Source organism: Amyelois transitella, chromosome 25 (genome assembly GCF_032362555.1).
Source record: "Amyelois transitella isolate CPQ chromosome 25, ilAmyTran1.1, whole genome shotgun sequence".
Lineage (NCBI taxonomy): Eukaryota > Metazoa > Arthropoda > Insecta > Lepidoptera > Pyralidae > Amyelois > Amyelois transitella.
In genome coordinates this window covers 5,777,915-5,805,422 of record NC_083528.1, presented here as the reverse complement: position 1 = coordinate 5,805,422, position 27,508 = coordinate 5,777,915, and the positions used below count along the sequence as shown (strand labels likewise).

General features: G+C 35.5%; 2 protein-coding genes and 1 long non-coding RNA gene across 3 annotated transcripts in view; 2 read left to right on the top strand and 1 right to left on the bottom strand.

Moving 5' to 3' along the window:
• Positions 1 to 2,078, bottom strand: part of LOC106139652 (inositol 1,4,5-trisphosphate receptor) — a 77,341-nt gene extending 75,263 nt beyond the window's left edge. Inside the window, exons 1-3 of the mRNA XM_060951582.1 lie at positions 1,963 to 2,078; positions 1,304 to 1,374; positions 430 to 545 (exon numbers count right to left, since the gene is read on the bottom strand). Of these exons, the coding sequence (XP_060807565.1) occupies positions 430 to 545; positions 1,304 to 1,374; positions 1,963 to 2,045 (270 nt within the window). The 5' untranslated portion in view covers positions 2,046 to 2,078. The remainder of the gene's footprint in view (positions 1 to 429; positions 546 to 1,303; positions 1,375 to 1,962) is intronic.
• Positions 2,079 to 14,223: 12,145 nt separating this feature from the next.
• On the top strand, positions 14,224 to 14,817 carry LOC132903377 (uncharacterized). Its single transcript, XR_009657392.1, has 2 exons — positions 14,224 to 14,333; positions 14,503 to 14,817. It is a non-coding gene; the product is annotated as an uncharacterized LOC132903377 (long non-coding RNA).
• A 1,432-nt stretch (positions 14,818 to 16,249) lies between these two features.
• On the top strand, positions 16,250 to 27,267 carry LOC106139657 (uncharacterized). Its single transcript, XM_013341144.2, has 12 exons — positions 16,250 to 16,406; positions 16,893 to 17,064; positions 17,286 to 17,541; positions 17,769 to 17,877; positions 18,130 to 18,320; positions 22,222 to 22,288; positions 23,015 to 23,192; positions 23,665 to 23,781; positions 24,751 to 24,889; positions 25,454 to 25,562; positions 26,305 to 26,452; positions 26,882 to 27,267. Exons 1-12 carry the CDS (start codon positions 16,361 to 16,363, stop codon positions 26,970 to 26,972), a joined length of 1,623 nt encoding a protein of 540 aa, XP_013196598.2. The 5' UTR covers positions 16,250 to 16,360; the 3' UTR covers positions 26,973 to 27,267.
• Positions 27,268 to 27,508: the final 241 nt, after the last annotated feature.

The window sequence follows — 27,508 nt, the reverse complement described above, 5'->3', positions numbered from 1 at the left end:
TTGACCAAGGAACCATCCTTTAGGCCTTACCCTTCCGACATTGTCAGGAATAAGTGGGCAACTTTGTAAGGAGGGCTACGTCTACCCACTGGTACACAACCAGCTCAGTTGCCTGAAGCACACCACATTCATAACTCTTCACACAAGCGCGACAGTTTAAGGTACACTTAATCAGACCTAACACCAGGACGTCCCCAATATGAACAAGATATGTTAGTCTAGGCCTTCCCCTTCCAAATTTGTCAGCAAAGACATCCTTGGCTTATAGATAATCAGCTGTAATTTGGCAACTTTGTGGGGCCCTATGTCCAGCAGTGAACTCCATGAGCCTTATCTTTGGGTTTGCGCAACCAGCAGTAATGTGACACCTTTTGTGGAGAGGGATTCCAGTGACAGCAATGGACTTCATGTAGCTAAAACAAAACTCACGTGCAACCTCTTCAGCAAACCGGTGTCTGTGTTGGAATTCACCGACTGCTTGGCAGTATTCCAGAACTGCTTTTGAGCGGAGTAGCGGTTCATAGGGCATATCTTGAACAGGCAATCTGGAAGTCATACAGACATGCATACTTTAATATTTGTATGTTTTAAAAAGAACATATTTGTTTTTTTTGTAGTGAATGATTCGTTTTTATCAATTGGCTAGATTTTCCTTTAAGGGCTTTAAAAATTTAGCACAAATTTTTTATAGACTCAAATTTCGGTAGCAACAAAGGCTAGTATTTTCTAGAAATACCCGTGTTAACACAGATGCAGGAAAAATCTAGTCACGAAATTGAAACGAAAAACAATCATTTTCAGGCAATTTGGCAGAACTAGTGTTTCTTTAGGTTTAAATTAAGTCTGCTATGACTTCAGGATAACTCTTAAACTTAATTAAAATAACAGCTCTCATTCTATTACCAGTCTATTTATTATATCACACTCATCCTATACGTTATTACTCCAAGTTGGCCATTAATCTATGCATTGCACTGATTACATTATTAGGCCGAAGGTCACTAGATATGGTAAAAATGGCACACCAAACGTGTTTGAATTAATTGTTAGCTAAATCGCGTTTTAGTCGAACATGTTTGTGCGTTTTAGTCGAACATGTTTGTGCGTTTTAGTCGAACATGTTTGTTAAAATCCTACGCAACTTAATTTCGTCGAAAGATTTGACTGTCACAGAATTTCATGCCATGGAATGAATTGAACAAACCTTGAATTAATTGAACTTGAAAGTATTGAAATTTCACAAATCTGACAGTACTAGAATAGTGTCCTCTTGAAAGTTTAATAACTTCTATTGGGCACTCACCCCTGAACTTTTTGGGCGGATCAGTCAGGTCGCCGGCCTCTGGGCAGACCACGCACCTGTCATCTACCAACCTGCAGGAATATCACACGATTAATTTAGTTCATTGACAATGAAATTATGTTAATAACGATTACAACAGAAAGAGACTTTACAAACAGCTGACTTTTTTTTGAACCAACTTTAAAGAAGGGGAGGATCTGAATTCGACTTTATGTTTACATTACCCTAGAACCTATTTTGATGATAATTAATCTTCTTAAAGAGAATACTCCCGAAATGGTCCCATACTCAAATCCCATCATATTTTATGATGGGAATTCGGAGAAATAGAGAAAACAGTACAGACACAGTGATAAATTATTTCTAAAGCCATTTAAACATTTGCATCTTTGAAGTCATCACTATAGGATTATTATCTTCTTAGGGAATGCAGAATAAATCAGAAAAAAAAGTTTATCTTTGTTTGTTTCAGTACTAAAAATCTTTACAAAATCATGTAACTGCGCCACCACTAAATTGCATTTGACATTTTTGTGGTACCGGTTTCTGTACGTAGCTTCTCACCCCCACAACATGTAAATACCGAGATCAATACCATCCCAAACTGGTGCCAAGTCGTGAGCTTAACGCTTCTGTAATTCGGCGACCTGTGAACTCACCCTAAGGTACTGAGGAATCCTGATACAGAGCCCTCCGCATAAAGGGACACGATGTCCCCCAAATGGAGGAAGCTGTCCCCCATGATGGCGCCGTCTCCTTACCCCCACCATGCAACGACACCTGCCGACAAAATAAAATCATTTAAATCCCTTAGTTACCATCTGTGTCTAAAACACACAATATTACAACACAGAAGAATTTGGTTGATTAATCAAATTAAGTTTAATTCATTCAAAGTGTGGTTGAATTTTTAAAATGATCACTAGTTTTGGACATTATGGCAGAAAAAAAGTCCCTTTTGCACTACTAAGAACATAATTACAACAAACAGGACATTCTAAATCCTGCTTTTTCTACTAATAGAACAAATTTTAGTACAAAAAATCAATAACACAACTTGGGACAATTGTTTCCTTACTGACAACTGGTGCGGTGTTAGATGGTCCAGTCCAGAGTATAAATAAGATCACTCTGTTTTATAGTACGTCTTACTTCCAAGCTAAAACTAGGTCTTCATACTCTTCGCATTAGCCCAGCTGCGTCGTCACCTCACCAAAGGGTAGGTAGGATCTGACCATGACCATGCATGACCATCTGTGGTCCATGACCACAGCCCAATAAGCTCACAAAGGCTTTATTTCCCGCGGGCGAAGTCGTAATAAGCTCCGAGTTAAAACACTAAAGCTAATAAAAGTACAATATTTTTAATACAGTCAATTTCTTTTTACTAGGCAGCAGTAGCCATCATGACGCATTACTATGATTAAATAACTTTCAACCTAGCCAATTCATTTCATAGCAAATCGATTTATTAATTCCCACGGGAACAACGGCGTGCTCCAATCACGAATCAATTGAAAATTATAGTCCAGGGGATTGACGGCTATTTATGTTAAATAACTTTTGCTTTCCTCTTTGCTACCATATAAATATTATTGAGGGAAAATTTTCGTATTTTTGTTTATACTTAACGATAAACCTCCAAAATTGGACCACCATGAAAGCGAAGGTCCGCGTGGCACCTAGCTCACTGATGGTTTTATTTTGTTTAATATTCTTCGTGTGGTTTCCGGCACTTTAAAATAGTTTTCCCATGGATGTCGTAAAAGGTGACTAAGGGAGAGGCTTATTAACTTGGGCCTCCTCTGTAGGCATCGGGTTAGCAACCTGTCACTTTTTGAATCTCGATTCCAACTTGAAGCCATACAGCTGAACGTGGCAATTCAGTCTTTTTGAGACTGTTGTCTGTCTACCTCGCAAGGGATTTAGACGTGACTATATGTATGTATTTATGTATTATGTATGTATATGTAACTACTGCCATCGTTAGAGCCTCGCCATCGCAAAGGATTTTCTGTAACGATATTTGTAAGTTATAAATAAATAAACAAAAAGTTATACATCCAATTGCCTAAAAATCATCATGAAGAAACTTGCACATTGAACCAGTGTAATTAGGTATGATACAGTCTGATGAGATGATCTAGCATCGCATAATGCTCTGTACACGTCACGTAAGTTAATCCTTGCACGTTGACAGGCATTCAAGATGTGATACAGACGTATAAGTTCAAGTCATGTTCCAGATATAACACTCACCCTCACACATCCATCAATACAGCTCAACCAACTTGATGAGCAGCTTCAGCATATCACACGCAATGTAGAACGTATGCAGAATAATCTTGTACCACGCTCGCTTAACGTCAATAAGGTAGCAAATTAGAATTATTCCCACAACTAAAGCCACGGCGTAACATATCTTACGATTTTCAGATATAACCATCTGAATCTTTGCCGTCGACGGTCGGTTTAGAATGCTACACGATTTTGTGCCATGCACATCTCGTTTCTAAAGTTTAAAATTGATGAATTGTTAAGACATTTTGTATTTCAATTCTGATGTTGTGGTGGACGGGATAAAGGAAGGTGAGAGGGCTCACACGTATATCATTAAATTTTCCATTAGCAATTCTATGTTGTCACTTAAATTTCAAAGGCTTTAGTTGTAGTGTCATTTGAAAATTTGTAACTAGCGAGTCTATAAGCCGTCATTTGTTTTAATTATGTCTTATATTTTACTAACAGTAATTATTATTAATATACAGAGCGCTTCCTAGGACGTTTACAAAAATTATCAAATAGGTATGAATTAAACAGCCTTTAAGTTTTATGTTAGTTTTAACCAATCAGCCATACAGAGGATTACGATTCCACTTGTCCTTCAGGTCAGCCATTGGAACAGTATGTACTAAAATATTAGAAATTTTAGGTGCTGTGTAATTTTTAAACCAACTATAAAGATACTATTGTACCGATAAATTACTATACAATAAGTGGAACAATTCACATAAAAAATAATATAATTGACCCAAGAAAAATGAACGCTATGACTTAACATCTGAAGAACAATTTCAAACACTTCCAAAGAACTTTCAGCAGGTGTTTAGCGAGCTTCAATTGGCTTCGTGAGAAAATATCTTACTTGTGCTATCTATGGAAATATCATTTCGCGAACAAGACAAAGTTTTCAATTCATGTCAATTTACATTCAGACGTTGAATGGTGAACGAATTCAATGACAGACGTACCTCCGTTCATGTTATAACAAAACATTGCAAATACAACCACGAAAGTGCTGGCGTAAACAATGATGGTTATTCCACGGGAGGAAAAACAGATGTTGAACCAGAAATACATAATTTATTGCCAGTTTTAAAATTTATTCTAGTTTTGGGAAACCAATTTGATCTAACGCTTTTAAAGATTTCGATATTGGAAGACCAAAAAAGATGAATTGACTATGATTGACCATATGCAAAAGAGTAAAATGATGGCTGGTGAAAGTGAAAAACTTATTTTGGAAATTCCACAAAATATTGTAATCAAAAAGATGAGGCCGAGCGAAATTATCTATGAATTCCACATAAACAGTAGAGTTTTATAATAAAAAAGATGATACCGAACGGAATTATCAATTTAGACAGTACACATACAATAATGAAGACAGAGGCTAACCAAACAAACCAAACCTGCACCAGCTACATCTATACTACAATAATTATGCCACAAGGACTTTGGAAGTCAAGAAACAATATGAAGTAACTCATTCTGCTGTCAGACAGATTACAACCGTCCGAGATATAGTGCTTTCAGAAAGGTTGCACAGTATCTAAGTTTTATATTTCATTCGAATATATAACTATTGCCATCGTTAGAGCCTTGGTGACAAAAAGTTCTGAAGTTTATTCAAGAACGGTAATACTTTTTCCTCTCTCCTCCTTCCTCTCTTCCAAACAGTTGAAGTATTCAGATAAGAAGTAGGCCTTCCGAGGGGGCTTCCCTTTGGTGGCGATTGAGCCTATAACATCATAATTTTATACGAGTGTTTTGCTTTCGTGGCATTGTCGTAAATCGACACACTGTTTAAGGTGCAATAACTATCTCAATCGACCGCAAATTTTATAGCTTTAAACACACATAATGCCGTAAAGCCGAGTAACGTCACTTAATAACTGGTAAAATGTCCATCAAAATCACACCACGATAAAGTAATACACATTATGTGAGTATTGATCGGACTACTGACAATATTTCATGATGTTCTCACTGCTGGCTGGTCTAATTGTAGCCATTTAGTATGGCACAGTACAAGGTCGGCATGGTGCCGTGATGTAGACAATTACGATTGTGTACAATTTCATAACATGAGAAATGAAATGCTAAAGAATGTTATTTATGTACATTTTTAAAATAAACTTCTTGATTGTATACTAACTTCAAACATAAGTCGCTGTGTCAGTTAATCTAGTGCAATATTTGGTATCAGAGTTTAAAAAAATACTTTTTTACATCACCATCTAGAATAATTTAAAGGAACACGTCGCCAAAGTTAGAAGCCGTAATCAAAATTAAAAGTAAAAGCTTTGGGCATTTTGTGTATGAAATATGTCGATTTACGATACTTATATTATCTAGGAGTGCTATTGATTTGTGTCACTATTATCTATCATTCATATCGGTATTTGATTCGGCAACTTTTTGTACTATAGGCCGAAACATCCGGCTTTAATAACTAGATTTTCCATAAAAATGAATCATGTATCTGAACAGCTGCTCTCTTATAAACAAATAAAAACACGTTTGTGGGCAAAATTTTGAGGAACACATTTGCAAAAGACGATGAATAAGATCCTTTTTTTGCATAATATGCACTACTTTGGTCCTGCATGGTTCAAAAAGTTTATTCTTGGATTCCTTAATGGAAATATTGTCTTGTTATTGGTTGTGCTGGACAGACAAGAGTAAGTAAGGAATAAATACGATTACCTATCGAGTGTAACTTTTAGTACTTCAATTTCGTAACGTAACGTAAGTTATACTATATGTATCTAGTATATCTACAAAGTTTAGGGGTCCGTGCCTCAGAAACGGAACCTTTAGAATTATTTACTTACAAATCTATAATCCTCAACAACCACAACATCAGAACCTTACACACAGAAGGCTTTTATATAAATACTTTTATCCGATTCGTTTAAAAAGGTCACTTGCACTGAATAAGTTATGGTAACTCAATCTTTTTTTAAAATTGGAATTTTGGTGCTGGCAGCCAACGGCCGGGCTGGAATTAAACTTTTATTTTTATTTTCTTTTTTTGAGCTAACGGCTACTCGGCCATTGTTCAATAAATATAATCTGAGACTAACATTTCCAACAGGGAGATAAGCCAATCGATATGTTGCGTGGCGTGATGCCTAATCAGGCTGCAGGGACAGGGGTGTCTGTCTATATATAGTGAAAGCCTGAAGGCTCTCGACCGTGGCTTTCTTTTTGCAAGTCTACTGACCCGTTTCAGATGGGTGGGCGTGAAACGGTTTTTACTATTGTATTTTTTATGCTGTGAAATATAATGTAAGATATTTTTTTTATCCTAAATATTTAAAAACTGTGAAGGACCATCTCGTAATTCGTGTTAAATAATTCTTTATGTTGTAATAGCTGTATTCGCACTCTATGGTAACTTTACTCTAGTTTTTTTAAACTTGAGCTAATTACAACGTGTTTCCAATTCATCAGTTAATTTTATGTAAATATAGTATTACAACGATTGAAAAATTAAACTTTCAACTTAATTCGGATAATTTTATTTTTTGGAAGGCCATGGAGTCTGCCGAATATGTGGGTAACTTGCGAGTGTTAAGAGATTTCTTAATTCGACTTCATTCATATATCCAGTTGATTCTACAGCTCAGCTGCTTTCCCATAAGAACTTTAGGAACTCCAAGTCTTTATGAAAGTCAATATATGATCTATACATAGATATGTATCAATCTTAGTTTTTTTTTTGCTTATGATCACGGGCAAACAAGATTTCCTTCCATACTTAAATTTTTAAACTTCACTACGCACTTTCCACATTTCACCTTACGAAGACTCCAGCGGACTGAAACATTCTCACGGCGTGTATGTTTGTCCGTCATTCTGTTCATGATTAACGTTGGCAAAGACCTTGTCTTTGTAGTATGTTTATTTTGCCGACTCCGCGCGGATTAATTGATGAAACATATACACATAAATCATATCTAGTTTGTTTGAGAACCATTGGTGGAAACTGTTAACATCAATCACCCTTAACCCCCGACAAAAAAGAGAAAGTTTTATTTTATTCGTGTCCGTGTATGGCATCGTAGCTGCTAAATGAATGTTGCCCGTATCAAGGGGTTTGATTTACCAGACTTGATAAAAAAATCGTTTAAATCAAAATTCTACGTAGGTATAAACCTCTCTTTTAAATCTAGGAATAAAAATAACCGAAATCTATGGCCACGGTAAAAAAGAACTGCGCTGGCCGAGTTGTAAACATTTAATGAATGAACGAAAATCGTTTTCATTCGAGACTTTCAGTTGAAACTTATAATTTCATAAAACACTGCTTGATGATGTAATAAAACCATGTTTTACGACTTTGAACGCATACGGATGGAATAAAATATAACATTTGTACACATAACTGTGGAACGCGCCTTATAATTCCCCCGACTGATTATTACGTGGCTCCAGATGGTTCTAACATACATATAGTCACGTCTATATCTCCGGTAGGGTAGACAGAGCCAACAGTCTCGAACAGACTGATAGGCCACATTCAGCTGTTTCGCATAATGATAGAATTAAGATTCAAATAGTAATAGGACCATTCCATCTCTTTCCCATATCGTAAAAGGCGAATAAGGGATAGGCTTATAAACTTGGGATTCTTTTTGTTAAAGGCGATGGGCTAGCATACATACATACATACATAAAATCACGCCTCTTTCCCGGAGGGGTAGGCAGAGACTACCTCTTTCCACTTGCCACGATCTCTGCATACTTCTTTCGCTTCGTCCACATTCATAACTCTCTTCATACAAGCTCGGCGGTTTCGGGTACTTTTGACCTGACCCTTTACCAGGACGTCCTTAATTTGATCAAGATACGTTCGTCTAGGTCTTCCCACTCCGACCTTTCCCTCCACACTCTCCTTGTATATCTGCTTAGTCAACCTGCTTTCATTCATCCTCTCCACATGACCGAACCATCTTAACATACCCTTTTCTATTCCTGTAACTACATCTTCTTTCACATCACAACATTCCCTTATCACGCTGTTCCTTATCCTGTCACTCAATTTCACACCCATCATACTCCTTAACGCTCTCATTTCCACTGCATTTATTCTGCTTTCATGCTTCTTTTGCCATACCCAACTTTCACTCCCATACATTAATGTCGGGACCAACACGCCCCTGTGCACAGTGCATGGGCTAGCAACCTGTCACTATTTAAATCTCAATTCTATCATTAAGCCTACAGCTAAACGTGGCCTGTCAGCCTATCAAGAATGCTGGCTCTATCAATCCCGCAAGGGATACAAACATGATTTTATGAATAAATACTTAAAAATATCTTTAGAATATTTCAGTGAATGTTTATTTTTTTAATTTATTTTAATTAGTTTTGAACATGTAATGTGATGGAGTTGATATTATCAGATTTTTCTGATCCGCAAACACTAAAATGTTAGGTTTAGTCAGGTGAACCGGAGTTAACTTTTTGTACCCCTCAGTTTAAGTTGTAGGTTAAGTAGAAGATAAGTCAACGTCGACCCCTGTAAGAACTTTATTCTTGTCAACGTCATTCAAACAAGTAATTACTTATCAAAAACGACATCTGAATAACAAAAGGAAAATGATAAAAACATAACCTTGCGGAAAGCTTTTCTTATGCAAAACAAAAGTTTTCTGAGGGACGAAGGGCGTTTTAAATTAACCGCCCTCATAAAAAAAAGGTTCTCAGTTGTTGCATGTTTGTCCGCGATAATCTCGCGTTTCGTTTAACCGATTTTGATGCGGTTTTCAGTAACATGTTTGTTACTGAAAACCGCATCAAAATCATTATCATCATCTTCATTCTTATATCATATTATATATACCTATAATCTTATACATAACTATCATTCGAATTATTAACCGCTAGGCTTCTAGACTTGGCTATTAGGTCGTGTGCCAATTAAAGTTTAATCAAACGGCTGCATCGGCTGCTAATTAAAACTGAAGTCAACGATCCGATGTTAAAGTTCTTCAGATTCAATGTGCAGTAAACAAGCTAAATGCAATAATACAGAACTAAATTAAGAGCGTCGATGGTCGAATCGGCAAGGCGCCCGGTTACAATGGGTGATGCGCAGAAAGGCACAGGTTCAAATCCCACCTCGGCCATGTACCAATGACTATTTTCTAAGTTATGTACCTACAGTAGTTTCAATACCAGCCGACGCTCTTACGGTGAGGAATTACAATGTGAGGAAACCTGCACATTCAGGCAACTGGATCTGGTAACCATGATCGATCCAATACGGATTGATGCGTGACAGGATCCTATGTGCTTCTCCGTGCTCAAAACTTGATTGAGATCGTATCAGTGGTTTTGACGTACAAGACGGACAATCAAACACACTTTCATATTTATAATAATAATGTCAAATCAAACCTACATATTATGGTTTTTGTTACACTGTAGCAGTTAAATGTATGTAATGTAAAAATATCTAAGTTTAATAATAAAAAATAAAATTTAATATGGTTATCCAGATTACAGTGAGTGCAATACAAGTCGAACCGCTGACAAGTGAAGATGGCTGACAAATCTATGAACCGCAACAGGAGAAAACAAAACTTAATTCCGTGGATTCGTTACACCTAGTCAGTTACTTTCATTTAATTTTAAGTAATAAATAAACAAAAGCATTACAAAACAATTGTCTTTTAAATTCATACAATTCAACTCGTTGTTTAAGTCTTGTCACACCACAAAAGTATTTTTGAAAAGCATACATTATCATTTTTAAAAACTATGCCTTGTTGTCAGGAATACATATTTTAACGCAATGGTGTTGTAGTTTAAAGACATTGATTTATTGCCTCTTAGAAACAAAAGCTTTGAAGATAAGTTACACTTTTATTTTCGTACTAGCCTCACACCCGTGGGAATTTCCAGGAAATAGAAGCCTATGTTACTCCTTAAGGTTTTGCCCGCCTCTGTGCTGATTATCATCCAAATCAGTTCAGTAGATTTTGAGTTTATACGTAACAAACAAAATTATAAACTTAGGTTCTTTATTATTCTTTATACATAGCAGATAGAAACCACACGACCACTCTCTTCCTCGTGGCTTCACAAAGGTTGACAAGACAGTATTTTCTGTCTCTTTTATTTTAGTTTAGCTTAGTTTAGCGCCGTGTGGTTTACGGCACCTTTGAATAGAACCACTTCATGTCTTTCCCATGAATGTCGGAAATGGCGACTTATGGAAAGGCTTAAAAAAACTGCAACCTGCCTCTATTTGAATCTTAATTCCATACAGCTGAACGTGGTCTTTCAGTCTTTTCAACACTGTTAGCTCTGTCTATCCAAGAGGGAACGGATAAAGACGTTATGTATGTATGTACATATGTTCTATATTAGTTCATAATTATTCTTTGACACATCTTTTATTTTGACAAAAAACTAATCATATTTAATTTACTAATACAATTAAAACCACAAAACGTATAAACATACAGATAGACAGGCACAAACAATTATACCTACACTGATTGACTCGCCCGCAATTTTTGACTCCCAAGTAATAAGTGAGAAGTGCCGCGTGGTTCCCGGCACCAGTAGATAAAAAGAATAGGACCACTCCATCTCTTTCCTATGGATGTCGTAAAAGGCGACTAAGGGATAGGCTCATAAACTGGTGATTATTTTTTTATAGGCGATGGGCTAACACCTGTCTCTATTTGAATCTCTTCCCCGCGAGGTATATAGACATGATTATAATATGTATACATAGAAAAAAAAATCATACATCCCCTGGTCTATCGCTTGTTGAAGCCAGCAACACAATTAATTAGTGACCACTGAACAACGGTTGAACACAACGCGTACAGTCACACAGACAGACAGTTAGCACAATTATACTTACGCTGATTGACTCGTCTGCAATATGATTGTTTGACTCACTAACTGGTCGGTTGTGGTAATTGAGTTTACTTTTGTTTTTGTTTATGTTTTGATTCTCCATTTAGACGACAGGCTAGCAACCTGTCACTATTTGAATCTATAATTAAGCCAGCATTGATTCTATCAATGAACAGCTGGACCTATCAGTCTTTTTTTTAAACCGTTGGCTCTGTCTACCCCGCAAAGGATATAGACGTGATTATATGTGTGTATGTACGTTGTTAATATTGGCCATAACAAAAATAAAATTAAGCCTAACAGCTGGCCTATCAGTCTTTTAAGAATGTTGGCTCTGTCTACCCCGCAAGGGATATGGACTGGACGTGATTTGATGAGAGAATTAATGAACAAAAATAACGTTTAAATAAATTTCATTTCACGAAATATATGACATTTGACAAATTGTCGTGTGCATTCTGGTATATTAGAATATGGCCACATCATCCCTTTGCCGTAGACATCGTAAACGGCGACTAAGGGAATACGGACATTCCACTTGTGCGAGCATCATGCCGGTCACCGAAGAAAAAACATAGTGTGTTAGCAACTTGTCTTCCTCTAAAGCGCCAGTAACCACACAGCATAGCTATACCTATCATTAATTAATAGCTTTTTATTTTCTGTAAATTAGCACAGGTCAAAATAGAATTCTAATTTAATGCAGGAGTTGTGGGAAAAACCTAATTGCCACATACATATATGTATATATAATCATATCTTAATCCATCATGGATCATCATCATCATATCTCAAAAAGAAGACCACATTCAGCTGTTACTATAAGAAATCAAACTAAATTTAAAGTCGAGGGGTGAGGCATTAAAAACTCGATTAGTTCCAAACTATTGTCCAGCTTATTTGAGAAAATTATATTTACATTCATTTGTCCTTCAATGTCTCAAGACATTTGTTTCGCCATTGTAAAAGCATAATATACAATTTCCTTAAATAACACAATCCCATGTTGGAAGGTAATTCATAAAATTACCTTGTGTCATAATTTAATGATTTTATGAATTTATACAAAAAAAAAATAACTTTAAGCGTACAATAAAGAGGGATTTTGCGTTTAACATTAGCCTACAATAGTCTGTTAAAAACATTAATGACTTCAACCTAGTACCAATCATTGAGTGAAGTGGGTTAATCATTTGGATTGGACAGCAAATTGATGAAACAGCAATGCTCTAGGTAATATAAAATGCCTGGTACAAAGTGCTGCTCAAATAAAATCATCCCTTTCTGTCAGACCAGTCATCTTTATATCATCCGGATAACAGCACTTACAGGTGCATTGGCATAATGCCAACAAGTGTTTTGTCAATAGTTTGGTAACAATAACATCGCCAGCTTTATGTGTTATCCAGAGTAATCATACACATTCCATGGTTTATGCGCATACTGTTATAACACTGAATATGCTGAAAACATGCCTGGAATGCTCCTTACAACCCAGGCAGCCAGAGGGCATCATGGTGGAATTCCTTGCGAGATATGATACCCTCAAAATGTCAAGAAAGGCACACAGAGGGGGTTTTAGTGGGTAATTGGCACGCTTGGTGCCTGGAGTTCCACATTCTCCCGGGTGAAGACCCGGCAGGTCAGCCATTAACAGAATTTCCCCTTCGATAAAAGAAAATGTAGTTAGTTATGTCAAGAACTTTGGACATATTTAACACTGCCGCTTTGCAGAAAGGATTACTCATGGACTATCACAATCTGCGTGATTGTCTTTTTAACATGCCTACATCATAAGTATGTATATAGAAAAGATATTGATTACATGCTTGAGACCCGACCTCAAATAATGGGACCACGGACAGAAGAAGAATGATTACATACTGTTGTTACAACTAATGGGTAAAAAATGATAAAAAAATATACTTAAAAAAAAATAAAATAAGAAACATAAGGACAGCTAGACAAAACAATTATGAATATGGATTTAAATATCTAGTAAAGATCTCAAAGACAGTGGCTATAAAACGCCTTTATCTTCTAAAAACTTGCAAGGGTAGACTTATGATGATTTATTACTTACCACCCCAGAATTACTTAAGCATTCTAGAGTATGTTGAACTGTTTTTTTATAATTGTCTAATAATTTTACTTAGAAGTGATTTGTAGGAGTAGAACAAATCTTATCATTTATTTATTTACATTATTATTCTTCATACATTTCTAATGAATAACTTAGAATACCTTCAAAACAACAAAAAAAAAACAAGTTGATTCTACAAAAAGTTTTGAAAAAATATTTATATTAAATATTCTAATATGATTCTTGTTGGAAAAATTAATACCAACAGATCATAGTCCCTGAAACTGCATAACAAACAAGTAGTTATCAATGTCAAAGTATTACATGCAAAAACATACCTATCAGGTTTAACTTAACATCACATGTAGGCATATCCATATTTTGCTGATACCGCCACATGGTTTATAGTAAAAATTATTCGAACTAATTCAATGGCCTAATATTATGAATTAGCCCCTTTAAAATGCATTAAATATACTTTACATGGTAAGCCGCGACGACGTCCTTTACAAAAACTAACAGACAAATGTTTATACGATTAACTTACCCTTATCATATATTCCGCCCACACATAAGATAACGGCACATAATCACCAAAACGTCACTTATAGATAAAATAAAGGAATTAATGCGATAATTCCAAAAGAAACATAAAAACTTTGATTTTCAATGGGACACGACGAACGAAACACGTTCACCCAGCTCCAAGGCGCGCCACTGACCAGTGTTGCTAGATTCGAGTCTGATTTAACCCAAAATAAATTTCAAAATTCCTAAAAAGTATCTATTAATATAATTTATTTAATAACACACTCAACAGTAGTAATAATGTTTCACAACCAAAAATGCAAGACTATAAAAGACATTTAACATATTACAAAGAACTACAGAAAACAAGTTATTTATCATTGGTCACCACTAAAACAGATTATTCTTACATTCTTTACAGTACGTCGCACAAGGATTCGATTTGGCTCTTTGACAAAGTTGGTGGCATGGGATTCCTAAATGTTCCTCTGATGAACACCGCTTTGTTCGACTTCTTCTTTTACGTAACTGCATGGGGCAATCGTAATCAGCGTTCAACATTGCTACCAGTAGTGGAGTGTTCACTTTTAATAATGCTCGGATCTTTCTATAGTCAATATCATCGCTCGCTTTCGAAGTACAAGAGCGCTTCCTGTGTGGTCTTTGTTTTTTATTAATTTTGTTCTGTTTCTTCGTAATTGTCCTTTGTTTACTTTTACATTTTACGTTTACATCACCTGAAATTATATCTTGATTAAAAATGTCTTGCAGAAATCCACTTGTACTTCGATTGCCCATGTTATTTCTTTTACTGGAAACTTTAAATTTTCTAAAGGGGATACCAATATTCGTAAATGTCTGATTGATTATAATTATATGCCAAGTAAATTCTCTTCTAGACACTGTCATGCATCATTCAATAAAAAAAAGAGTTTCTCATTTATAATTTGTTTTTAAAAATAATCAATAATTTTTACTTAAAATGATAAGCTTGCAATTTAGAACTTCATTAAAAATTCAATGTGAACATGGATTGGTGTCTCCTTAGACGAAAGCGCAACTACTATAGTGCCCTACATATCATAACCACCTGAAGAATTTGTTTGTTGTAATAATGCCATATCACTAGCAACATAATTGATCTTTGACAAATAATGATCTGCCAAAGTTGACACGCTCGGAAGAAGTATGAGTAAATTTAATTAGGTGCAATATTTTATTTATTGTAAAAATAATAATCCCTGACACAAATTCGTCATCGTGCATAGATACTCGTACACACATACAATCACGTTTTTAACCTTGACGGGATAGACCGAGCATCATGCATGAATTGTGCAAAAGGAATAATTTTTAATATTAATAAATAATAATAAATCTTTATTGTCTCACCATAATCACAAAAAAGTTTATATATTCGTACGATTAGGTATATTAACTAAGGCCGCTTAATCCACGGTGGATTTATTTTATCTCGATATTCGAGTTGCTTTTCGTAAGTGTGCTTATGGAAATAAATACTCAATATACATCAGGATTTATAGTTCATCTAAGTCATCAAGTACTCGGAATTAAATAAATGGTTGTTTTTGAGAAGACTATTATGCAATTCCATTTTGCAAGTTTGTTGAAGCTGATTAAAACCATAATAAAATGTAATATGTCGATATATTGATGAGTTGTGGTTCCCGGAACCAATAGAAAAAAGAATTGGACTTCTCCATATCTTTCTCATTGATGTCGTAAAAGGCAACTAAGGGATAGGCTTATTTACTAGGGATTCTTCTTTTAGGCGATGGGCTAGCAACTTGTCACTATTTGAACCTCGATTCTATCATTAAGCCAAACAGCTGAACGTGACCTTTAAGTCTTTTTAAGACTGATGGCTCTGCCTACCCCGCAAGGGATATAGACGTGACCATATGTATATATAGACGTGATTATATGATGTATTTTAACATATTTTTCGGGAATTTTCTTCCGTGGAATTAATAAAATCTTTTCTTAGCGGACGCTTATTAATCTTTATCTAGATGATTTTAGCAGATGCGGTTTAGAGGTTTTGGCCATGCATTGCAGGTTTAAAATAGATATTGTTGCTCGAAAATGAACTTTAATTAATACTTTTCCACATTTGTGACGGCCCTGTATTTAAGATATCAAATATCTTGTAAAAATAACATTAGATAACACCTGAACGGAAGTAGAATGTAATAAATGTGGATTATTACTTTTATTTGTTGGTATTTCTTTGAAGTAGCTAGGATTAACTAGGTAAAATGGTGCTTAAATTAGTTTGCTTGGTGCTCACTCTTACAATATCCGGTAAGTAGCATAAAAAACTAGATTTTATAATAATAAGTTTTAAACGAACTCCAAAAACCTGACTAGACTACATTATCAGTGACGTCCATTCCAAACAGGCAATAAGGCCTGCTCTGTTATTTCGTAATCACGTACGTATCTCGTAGGTTTTAGCAGTGGTCTAAAAACTAACGATGTACAAGTACAACATTAAAGTAAATGAATCTGATACCATCTTTATTGAAATTACGTGATTTATAATGTTTACTTTATATTTTTATTCTATATTCTTATATTATATTCATTTATGTTTTAATAATGTTCATGCTCTAAAGAAAATAACTAAGTCAGATTTTTAAAGATACTATTTTTATAAAAATATATCAGTCTGGAATGATCAAACTAGCCTGAAAAAGAGTTACAAACGTATTCTGCAAACGCTAGTAACCGTAGTGTGTAGTAAATAAAGTAATGATAAGTAGTTACTACTTATTTCTTGTTCCGCAGCATCAGCATCACCTGAAACTCGCATTGTGGGTGGAACCCCTACTACGATAATCGAGTACCCGTTCGTAGTTTCCATCGAGTATTTGTATTCAAATGCCAATATCAACATACAAAGATGTGTTGGCTCTTTGATCTCATCATGGCACGTGCTTACTACTGCATACTGCTTCACGTAAGTGGTTAAAGTTTAATTGCTCTGACATAATGTAGCAATAGAAAACAGGTAGCTTGGACCTGCTTGGGCGTTCAAAGATAGTCCTAAAGAGAACAAAAAGTAACTGATTGGCCGATATTTTCGGCTAAACCTTTGGGTCTAGAGATTTGAATGTATGGTATGTTTTATTCTTATCTGGTTTAGGGATGAGCTGAAAGAACATTTTAATATTATTTCAGTGGGGCAAACCTGGATAATGTACAAGTACGAGTTGGCTCCACCACCAGTCTGTCTGGTGGGAATGTGGTTGCTATTCAGGACGTGATCAAACACCCTGACTACCAAGAGTCACCCAGGGCTGGAGACGTCGCTATAGTCGTGTTGGCTTCCCCTATAGGAATAACCGACTCCGTAAACATTGTGTACATTCCTCCTCAAGAAACATATATTCCTGATGGATATCCAGTCGAAGTTGTAAGCTGGGGATTTGAAAGTGTAAGTTGTTAAATCTAATTAAATCATGCGCATTGATGCAAGAGAATAATAATTGAAATTATCTAAATACTTATGTACCTGCCACATATTTACAAACTATATTGAATATATATCGATAGAAATACGAATAATGGTCTTACATATAATTCCAAATTTTATGGTCGCTAAATGGTAAAAATATTACATAGAAAAATAGTCTGCAAAAATTCCAAAATTATTAATTTCAGGAAGAGGGCCCTCAGATCAACGAGCTAAAAAAGATTAACTCGAATACCATTCCTCAAGCGGAGTGCCAAACTGTGTACGAAGACTCCGAAAGTGTCTCAATTTACGATCGTAAGTAAATCTTTTTATCATAAGATTTAAAAAGTGTTTAATATTAGAAATCAAGCTATTACACTGCGCCTTAGAATTTTAGTGTCAAAATTTGGTACATATGAGTGTCACATATTATCCATATAAAAAAAATCATCGAAGCCATCTCCTGAAACGCGTACCCCACACATATGTAGTAAATTATATATAGGTTTTAAATGATAAACGATATAAGTAGCTAATTAAATCTTGATTATGTTTTTTTTTCATTAGATGTGATATGTGCTGCTGCTGACAATACAAGTATGTGTAACGGTGACTCCGGAGCTCCTATGATTATCGGCGAGACCCTAGTCGGCTTGTCTTCTTACTACGCCAGCTGTGATGACTCGAGTCCCGACGTCTTCACCAGGATCGATCGCCACACTGGCTGGATACTGGAACATGCCATACCTCCCACGGGATGATCCGTTGGTGCACTGGCAAAAATAGTCTGAAATAAACATGTTACTAAATTGAACGGTTTTTTACTAAAGTATTTGAAAACCTTGAAAGGTAACTAATTCGCTTTATATTTATAAAATTAAGTGCCCCGCCGCGTCTGTGTGATTGTCTATTCGCAATAAACTCGAAAAGTGCTGAATGAATTTTCATTCAGTTTTCAACAACAACAACTGATGATGATTTAGAACTTGTAAGAAGATAAAAAATATCATGTACACTGCTTTCTAGCTATGAATTAATTTATAAGCAATATAAAAAATAATAAATTTTCAAAAATCAAATAATACTCAGCGGCATGTTTTAAACAAAGAGAATGCATGACTGAAAAGCGTGCCTCCTTAGTTAAGTCAATAGAAAAGAAAGAAAATATAATTATTATTTATTAAATTAAGAATATAAAAGATATGTCTGTTGGCGCTTATAGGGAAATATCTTAACAGAGATAGCAACATTCCTTCACAATGACAGATGTTAATGTGACGGATTTAAATGACAATTCGGACAATTTTGTTGTCAACTTGAAAAGTTAGTAAGTGCCATCTACAGAAAAAGACTCAAATTAATTAGCATGAAAATCATAAGGTCTGTGGTAGACGTTAGCGCCATCTACTGATGTCTAAAGGAACACAACCTTAATGTTCTTTTTAGGGTCAATAGATGGCGCGCACGTATTTTGGTACAGGCTACAGCAATCACCATTGAAAAAAAAGTAGGTATTATAGGTATAGATAATCTTCTAATAACCCTTTAGTTCGCAACAAGAATTGTATTAAAAATTGTTATATTTTTTTAATTATTTGATTTAGTAATGTAATATACTAAATCTAAAAAATATTTAAAAAATTTAATTATATATATTTTTTTAATAAATGGATGTTTAAAATACGTAACATTACGAAGTGGCCAGCATTTTAGTGTTCAAAAATACCGTTATGTATTTTTAACAATGCGAAAGCTACAGGAAAATAAAAATAAAATTTCTATTGATTTTTTTAAACATTTATTATTATTATATCTTCAAAAATATAGAATGGTTTAATGGAACTCTTTTAAAAACTGTCATGAACCAAAAAATATTATTGATCATGAAAATTTTTAAAACAGTTGCATTTTTTCTCAAAACATAATCTCAAATAACATTTAGAACATATAACAGTTGTCATACCATTCTTACAAAATTTTTTTTGCCTGGAGTTGCTATGAAGTCAGGCATGTGACCCACGTGGTCACGGCGAATTGCATCAGAAGGCCTACGTCCCGTCGGCTTTTGATTTTTTTTACTTACCAGATACTTCTGCCCTGACAAATATTTTAAAACCCCACTTCTTTGCTTTTTTGCTCTGGTTCCTTTATAGGGCACCATCATTTCATCAACACTGTACCAATGTTCTTCTTCTATTTTAAGACAGTTTTGACGTATTACTTCAAAAATCGGCCGAACTTTGAAATAACGATCATCATTTGGTTGGGTATTGTCGACAAAGTGTAAAAATTGACGTATCTGTTCGTAACGCTTTAAACTCAAATTGAAATTGAAACTTTTTAGAAATTTTTGAACGGCATATAAATTTGTGTTTTCTATAATTATTTTTATAACATCTTCATTAAAGAAATCGAAATAGTATTCAGATGGCGACTTTGATTCAGAGCAAAATTTAATAAAAGTTATTTCATCCAAAATTGCAGTTTATTTAAATCTGCCGCCTTCCCATTCAAAATTCAAAGGTTTTTTTTAATGAATGCTGTCTTTTTTTTATCAACAAGGTTGGTAAAGGTCTCTTTCTTGAACGAGTGATCTTGGGCACACTTGAAGCTTCAGGAGTTGGTGGAACCGACAAGACAGATGATATTGATTGAATGGCAGGCAAATCTTGTGGTAAATTATGTGATGCGAGAACTTCGGAAATAGACGGAGTGGATGGTATCACGTCTTCAGGCAAAAGCGTATCATCATGTGACTCGTCTATAATATTCAGACGTTCCAAAGAGGAATCTAGAGAGGGAAGTGCAGAACTATAAACAGTTTCGTCTTTTACTATCTCTTTGTCACCGTCTGATATACTGCTATCCAGAGAGATGAGGACCAGAATCTTCTTCACACGCTCTAAGCGCAACTTATGCTAGAACAAAATCAAGCCACCATTCATGCAAACACCCTCCAACACCATGGTTATTTAAAATAAAAAAGCCTAAATATATTGCTCATCATTTCGCAATGTTAGTTATTGTTAACATTCGTAACTTCGCCTCAATCACCGTTAGCTTCGCAATGTTAATTGTAGCTATCATTCCACTTTTACATGTTATAGAAAATGACTTTGTTAGTAATATTTTGTACTAATAATTGTAGAATGCAAACATAAAAACATATTTAATGTAAAATATAACGAAAAATCATGCTTTTAATTAAATAAAAATAATATTTCTTACCTTGTGCGCGGGAGCAGTTCGTGGTCGGGACGCTATTTTGTACCTCAATTTCAAAATTTACAACTTAATAACGTTTTATATTTTGCTATGGGTGGGTAGTGATGTCTTTAACTAACTTATCGAAAAAACCGCTGTAGAATCGATATTGTTTTGAAGGTAGAATTTTCGAAATGTGTGTGTTATGTATATCTAACGCTGCGAATTAAAGGGATAACACATCTGTCTTTTTTTATGCGATGTGCTAGTGCAAGCAACAGTGACTCAGGTCAGTATCAGAATCTCAATTTCGTGGCATTCGAGTACATATTTTAATACTGTTGGCTCTGTCTACCCCGCAAGGGATATAGACGTAATTATACGGACGGCCTCTGTGGCGCAGCGGTAGCACACTTGTCTGTGACACCGTAGGTCCCGGGTTCGAATCCCGGCCAGGGCATGATGAGAAAAGAACTTTTTCTGATTGCTCTGGGTCTTGGATGTTTATCTATATAAGTATTTATTATAAAATATAGTATCGTTGAGTTAGTATCTCGTAACACAAGTCTCGAACTTACTTCGAGGCTAACTCAATCAGTGTAATTTGTCCCGTATATACTTATTTATTTATTATTGGTACGTATTAAAACCAAGTCCGAAATAATTTCCTTGTTATCAGCGATGTTAGCAATTATATATATGTAGATAAAGAGTACGTGTGAGATTGCCAGTAATGATAATCAGGACTTATTGGCGGACTTGTACAGGGTGTTTCATTTTGTGTTTTTGAATAAATATAAAAAGATTTTCAGTTATTTTAACAAATTATAAAAGTAATAATTTTAACGAATTAGCGAACGTGACGTCTTTTTGACGAATATAAAATGAACTTTGGCCAGTCTCCTCTTACCACTGTTGCTGTTGTTGTGTCAATGACAATTTATTTGTTTAAAGAAGCTGAATTATTCACCAATAGAAAAAAAATAGGACCACTTAATCTCCTATGCATTTAGTACTAGACAGCTGAATGTGGCTATTAGTTTCCAAGAACAACAGACTTGGAAACTGATAGCCACATTCTGTCTACCTTTGCAAGGAATATAGACATGATTATATGTATGTTTGTATGTTATTATAAAGAAAATGGTAATGTACCTACCGTGCAGAAATGTTTTGAGAAAAGACCTAAGCGCAAAATTCAATTTTTTTTAATTAAAATTGTTATTTGAAAAATCTGAGTTCAACAAGGGTTATTGGTTTTTATTATTTATTGTGCAATAAATGCGTAACATTGTCTGATTTTGTCCTTTCATTAAAATTAACACCCTGTATAAAGATTCTATAAATAAAGTTAATAAATAAATTAAACTCCTACTGTCCAATTATAAATTGGACTGATTTATTGATCATTAATTCAGTAGTCTCATTATTTTGAGTGCATCGCCCAGGGCATAGGCACATAAAAAGAAATTCAGTATGACATCTCTAAAATTATTTGTGATACTGGCTCTTCTGTCGATTGGTATGTACTTTGCACTGTTATTCCCATGGGAATTCTCCAAAAAAAATGCATAAAATCATTAGCTCGTTCATCGTCGCATCCTTATAGGATGACGTGCTTTTAAGTCTAAAAAATCCAACTTATAAAAAGGAGGTGTTTCTGTGTTGACTGTCCACCAGCTGTACGCCGATCTTCATTGAAGAAACAAGATGGCTGGCTGTCTCTTTATTCAACAAATCTAATTTGGATTGATCTCACTGCCTCTCATCTTCGCATTTCCAAACTCTCCATAGTTCTTCGGGGTTTTGAGTTTGCTTTTCTACATTTTCTTCTCACTTTGTCCGGTCTGCGGTGTTTTCAGACTATTGGCACGCATATCCAAATTCTATTGTTTGTTTGTTTGAAAGAATAAACAGTTTACTTTATTGATCATAAATAAATAATATAACAAAAATACGAAACAGTCATATAGGGTTTATTCATAAACATCAAAAACAACTGACCAAGGTCAGACTCATAGCAGTTTAATTGAGTTTTGAACCACTAACATAAATTTGACGCTGACCTGATCTGTGTAATTTGTCCCGTATAAAAAAAATACTTATAAAACATTTGAGTATTGGAACTGTGACCGCTAAGTATGAACTTTATTATCATTGGATCCCGATTGTTTGAAGTTATATAAATCGGAACAATACACTTAGGATTATTTCAATTTCTACGGCTGAAGTTAATTTAATCCAACAGCCTCTGTGTCCACGGCCCCCGAGCCCAGGATAGTAGGAGGCACCCCCACGACCATCCAGGAGTTCCCTTACATCGTCTCCATCGTGTATTACTACCCTGGGCCTCAGATCTTCATTCAGCGATGTGTGGGGTCCTTGGTGTCTTCATTCCATGTTCTGACTTCGGGGTATTGCTTTACGTAAGTCAATTCTTTTTTAAACTATTGCTTTTTAACTGTTAGGTACAATGTTGTAATTAATACTTTTCTAATTTGCTACATTTTCCCTTTGTCGCGTTCAAGCCAGAATCATCGCTCCCGCTATAAGCTTGTAAATCGTTATGGTCACGTCTATATCCCTTGCGGGGTAGACAGAGCCAACAGTCTTTAAAAGACTGAATGGCCACGTACCTACAGCTATTTGGCTTAATGATAGAAATTGAGATTCAAATAGTGACAGGGTGCTAGCCCATCGCCTAAAAAAGAATCCCAAGTTTGTAAGCCTATCCCTATCAAAAATAGACGCGATTCTCTCACATAGGTTTATACTAGGAACATTAGTATTTTGAAGAGAAACACCTGGTATTAGTAACTATTGTATTAGGTACCTACCATTTAAAACTTCTATATACCTACAGGTATGCTTCGATAATAAGTATTATACCTGTCACAGGCAAGCTGTGATCAGCAACATGGTGGTCCGCGCCGGTTCCACCGACAGCATGGTGGGCGGCACCCTGCGCTTCATCAGTGACGTCATCAAGCACCCCAGCTACGAGGAGACACCTAGGTAAACATTTTTACCCTTTTTTTTCTTCCAACTGCATAAAGGAATGGTTACGTTAGATCCTATTTCAGTCGTACATATTAAACTCGAGTCCATTCCAACTATTATTATAAACGCGAAAGTGAGTTTTTTATTGTTTGTTACCTCTTCACGAGTTATCTACTGAATCAGGCTGTGGCGCAATCCGTGCATATACATATACAACCTCGGGTACAACATTGTCTGTCGCGCGGTTCCCCATAAAACCTAGCCTGGCGGAAGATCTTCCGTTAGGTGGCGGTCGAGCCATTATCATCGCTTCCGCCAAAAATCTTCTTGAAATATCATGTAATTAAAAGATTGGAGAAGGACATAGGGTGTATAGTTCCCGTGGTATTTGCGAAAAACCTGTATTATTTTATAAGTGGCGCCAAACTAGTTCCGTTTTGTAACTATGTGGTTCTAATTTCGTCGCTTTTTTGTAGATTGCGCTAAATACACGCGGGCGAAGCTGCGGGTAAAAGCTAGTCATCAATAACATCATAAATTACTTTATCCTTTACGGGGAAGACAGAGCGAGCACTCTCGAAAAGCTTGAAAGACCACGACAGCTTGGCTTATTGATGGAATTGAGATAGATGAATTAATTTTAATTTTCATACATACATATGGTCACGTCTATATCCTTTGCGGGGTAGACAGAGCCAAAGTCTTGAAAAGACTGAATGGCCGCGTTCAGCTTCACGCTTTCTATAATTTTCATACATACATACATACATATTGTCACGTCTATATCCCTTGCGGGGTAGACAGAGCCAACAGTCTTGAAAAGACTGAATGACCACGTTCAGCTATTTGGCTTAATGATAGAATTGAGATTCAAATAGTGACAGGTTGCTAGCCCATCGCCTAAAAAAGAATCCCAAGTTTGTAAGTCTATCCCTTATTCAGCTTCACGCTTTCTTTAATTTTCATTTTTTTTTTCCAACTAAGGGCTGGGGATATAGCCCTGGCGGTGTTGGACAGTCCCCTGGGCATCACGGACACCATCGGGGTGCTCTACATCCCGCCACAGGACACCTTCATCCCGGACGGGTACCAGGTTAAGATCGTAAGCTGGGGATTCGAATCTGTGAGTATTGTTACTACCTACATCTTGTGGATGTCGTAGGAAGGGAGTGAAGGAACCATAACCTGGTAATGTGTATCGAAAATATACACAGGCAGATTATGAGGTAGTTGCAGTTATAAAAATAATTTCCAACGTGATACCAGATATTTTCTCAACTTACTTATGGTGTCTGTTAAATTCACAATCTCGGACCGGAGTGGATATAATAAAAAAATCAGTACACTCTCTCATTACCTATATGACAGAGAAAAAGCAAAATAAAAAAATTATATATCTGCACACATAGGTAGGAAACAAACCATGAAGGTAAATTCCAATTTTAGCACTTAACTACTACCAGGACTGAAGAAAATGCTGCAGTGCAGTTTGTTACCTCTTCTTCTGAACTGACGCTTTGGAAGCGGCAGTAAACTTAGTTAATTTGACGTCAACCAATGTTGTGAAACCAAAAGATAAGTGAGGTAGAAATGTCCCAAAATAATGAATAAAAATTTTGAATTTGACTTTGTCTACCCTGCAAAGCATATAGGCGTGATTACGACGTGATTTCATGGCAATTTCCAGGCAAGTGGGCCTCAACTGGACACTTTGAAGACAGTCAACATGAACAAACTGCCGCTGGAAGAGTGCCAGGCCAGCTACGCGGATTCCGAAGCCGTTGAAATCGCTGACCGTAAGTAAATTCAAGTAAAGATTGATTTTTTTTGGTGTCTTTAATGTTCCGTACTACGAAATGCATTTTGCATGCCATGACTGGTTAAATGCTTTGTAACACCTATAATTGTACCGCATTTGAACACCAATTGTATAGCAAATAAAGTATTTTTATTTGAAATTCAATACCTGAATAAGAAGGTAGGTACCTACTTACGAAATATTACATTACTACTTTTTTACCTTCGCAATGTGATTGTAGTAATGTAGGTACTACTACGAAGTGATGTACCTATGTGCCGTGTGGTTCACGGCACCAATAGAAAAAAGAATAGGACCACTCCACTCCATCTTTCCCATGGATGTCGTAAAAGGCGACTAAGGGATAGGCTTATAAATTTGGGATTCTTCTTTTAGGCGATGGGCTAGAGCAAACTGTCACTTTTTGAGTCTTAATTCTATCTTAAAGCCAAATAGCTGAACGTGGCCTATCGATAAAGGCGTGACTATATGTTTGTATGTATGTATTATTACTTGTAAGAGGCCGCTCGCGACTTCGTCCGCGTGGAATCAATCCCGCGGGAACTCCGGGATAAAAGTAGCCTATATGTTATTCTGGGTCTTCAGCTACCTACATACCAAATTTCATCGTAATCGGATCAGTAGTTTTTGCGTGAAAGAGTAACAAACATCCATACTGACATCCTGATATACTTATAAACTTTCGCATTTATAACATAAGTAGGATTATTAAATTATAGCGGTTATCTGCGCCGCGGCGGCCGGCCGTAGCATCTGCCTCGGGGACTCGGGCGCCCCCATGGTCATCGGAGAGACGCTGGTCGGCCTGTCTTCATACTACGATAGCTGCACTGATGATAAGCCTGATGTTTTCACCAGGATCGATAGGTGATGTTAAAATTTACTATTTTTGTAACTATCTGTTGATTTCTATACGTATTTGCTCATATTCCTCAAACGTACGCAACGTATTTTTTATGTAGGTATGTAAGGGGATAACTTTCGAACAGTTTGTCCGATTTTGATGAAATTTAAAATATAATCTGTCAAAAAGTTCGTCGGGTATCGAAATCGGTTTACTAGTTTTTGATATTTTCTTTATAATTGATATATTCACAATTTCATAAACAAAGTGTTAGCTATATCTAACGTGGCGGCGAACAACTAGGTAAGTACCTAGTGAAACAAAATCTGAAAATGATAATTATAAAAAATATTTGAATATTAGTATAATTTATACCATCGAAAACTTCTAAATTATTTATTTTATTTATGGACACTTTCTCTCGGTTTAATAATAAGATAATTTTATTACAGGTATACAAACTGGATTTTGGAGGTAGCTGCCTCGAGGGTTGACGGGGTGGACAGCGTCCCTTACGTGAAAGTTGCTGATGTGACTTTTTAGATTGAAATACATACAAGTCACTGAATACCTTTATTCAGCGTCGAAACTTGGCATAAAGGACATGTAAAGTAAAACTAAAAATATGTGATGTGTTTAAAAACATTTTGGTTTATAATTGAAATGGTTTCTGTTACTTTTTTTGGGATTCAAAATGTAAAATTAAATACCTACATAGATCTCTTTGCAAGATCTCTTTTTGGATAAGCTTTAAGTATTAAAATATCCCACTGATTTACAATGTGAAAAATGAAGAACAATGCTGTGTTTAATAAAAAAAAAATATTTATTGAGTTAATCTGTGGAATTATTTCATAATAAACTTATTACTATGTTTTAAAATTGCCATTTGCAATGTTGCAAAGAAAATTATTGTAAATTCTAGATCTTTCTTATCTTTGGATATGCTATATACACGGCGTGATACGTTTGACATAATCTTGAATAGGCAAGACATGATTACAAAAGGCACAAAATTATTGCATTCTTGTTCACTATACTATTTATTTTAAATGAGACTTATAGCTACAACAGATTAA

What these genes read in the sequence shown, in the direction of transcription:
- LOC106139657 (XM_013341144.2), top strand. Translation starts at nt 16,361, where the DNA reads ATGGTGCTTAAATTAGTTTGCTTGGTGCTCACTCTTACAATATCCG. An exon ending in ATGCCATACCTCCCACGGGA is followed by an intron (nt 18,321 to 22,221) that starts TGATCCGTTGGT and finishes CCCAGGGCATAG; the next exon opens with GCACATAAAAAGAAATTCAG. An exon ending in ACTGGCTCTTCTGTCGATTG is followed by an intron (nt 22,289 to 23,014) that starts GTATGTACTTTG and finishes TTAATCCAACAG; the next exon opens with CCTCTGTGTCCACGGCCCCC.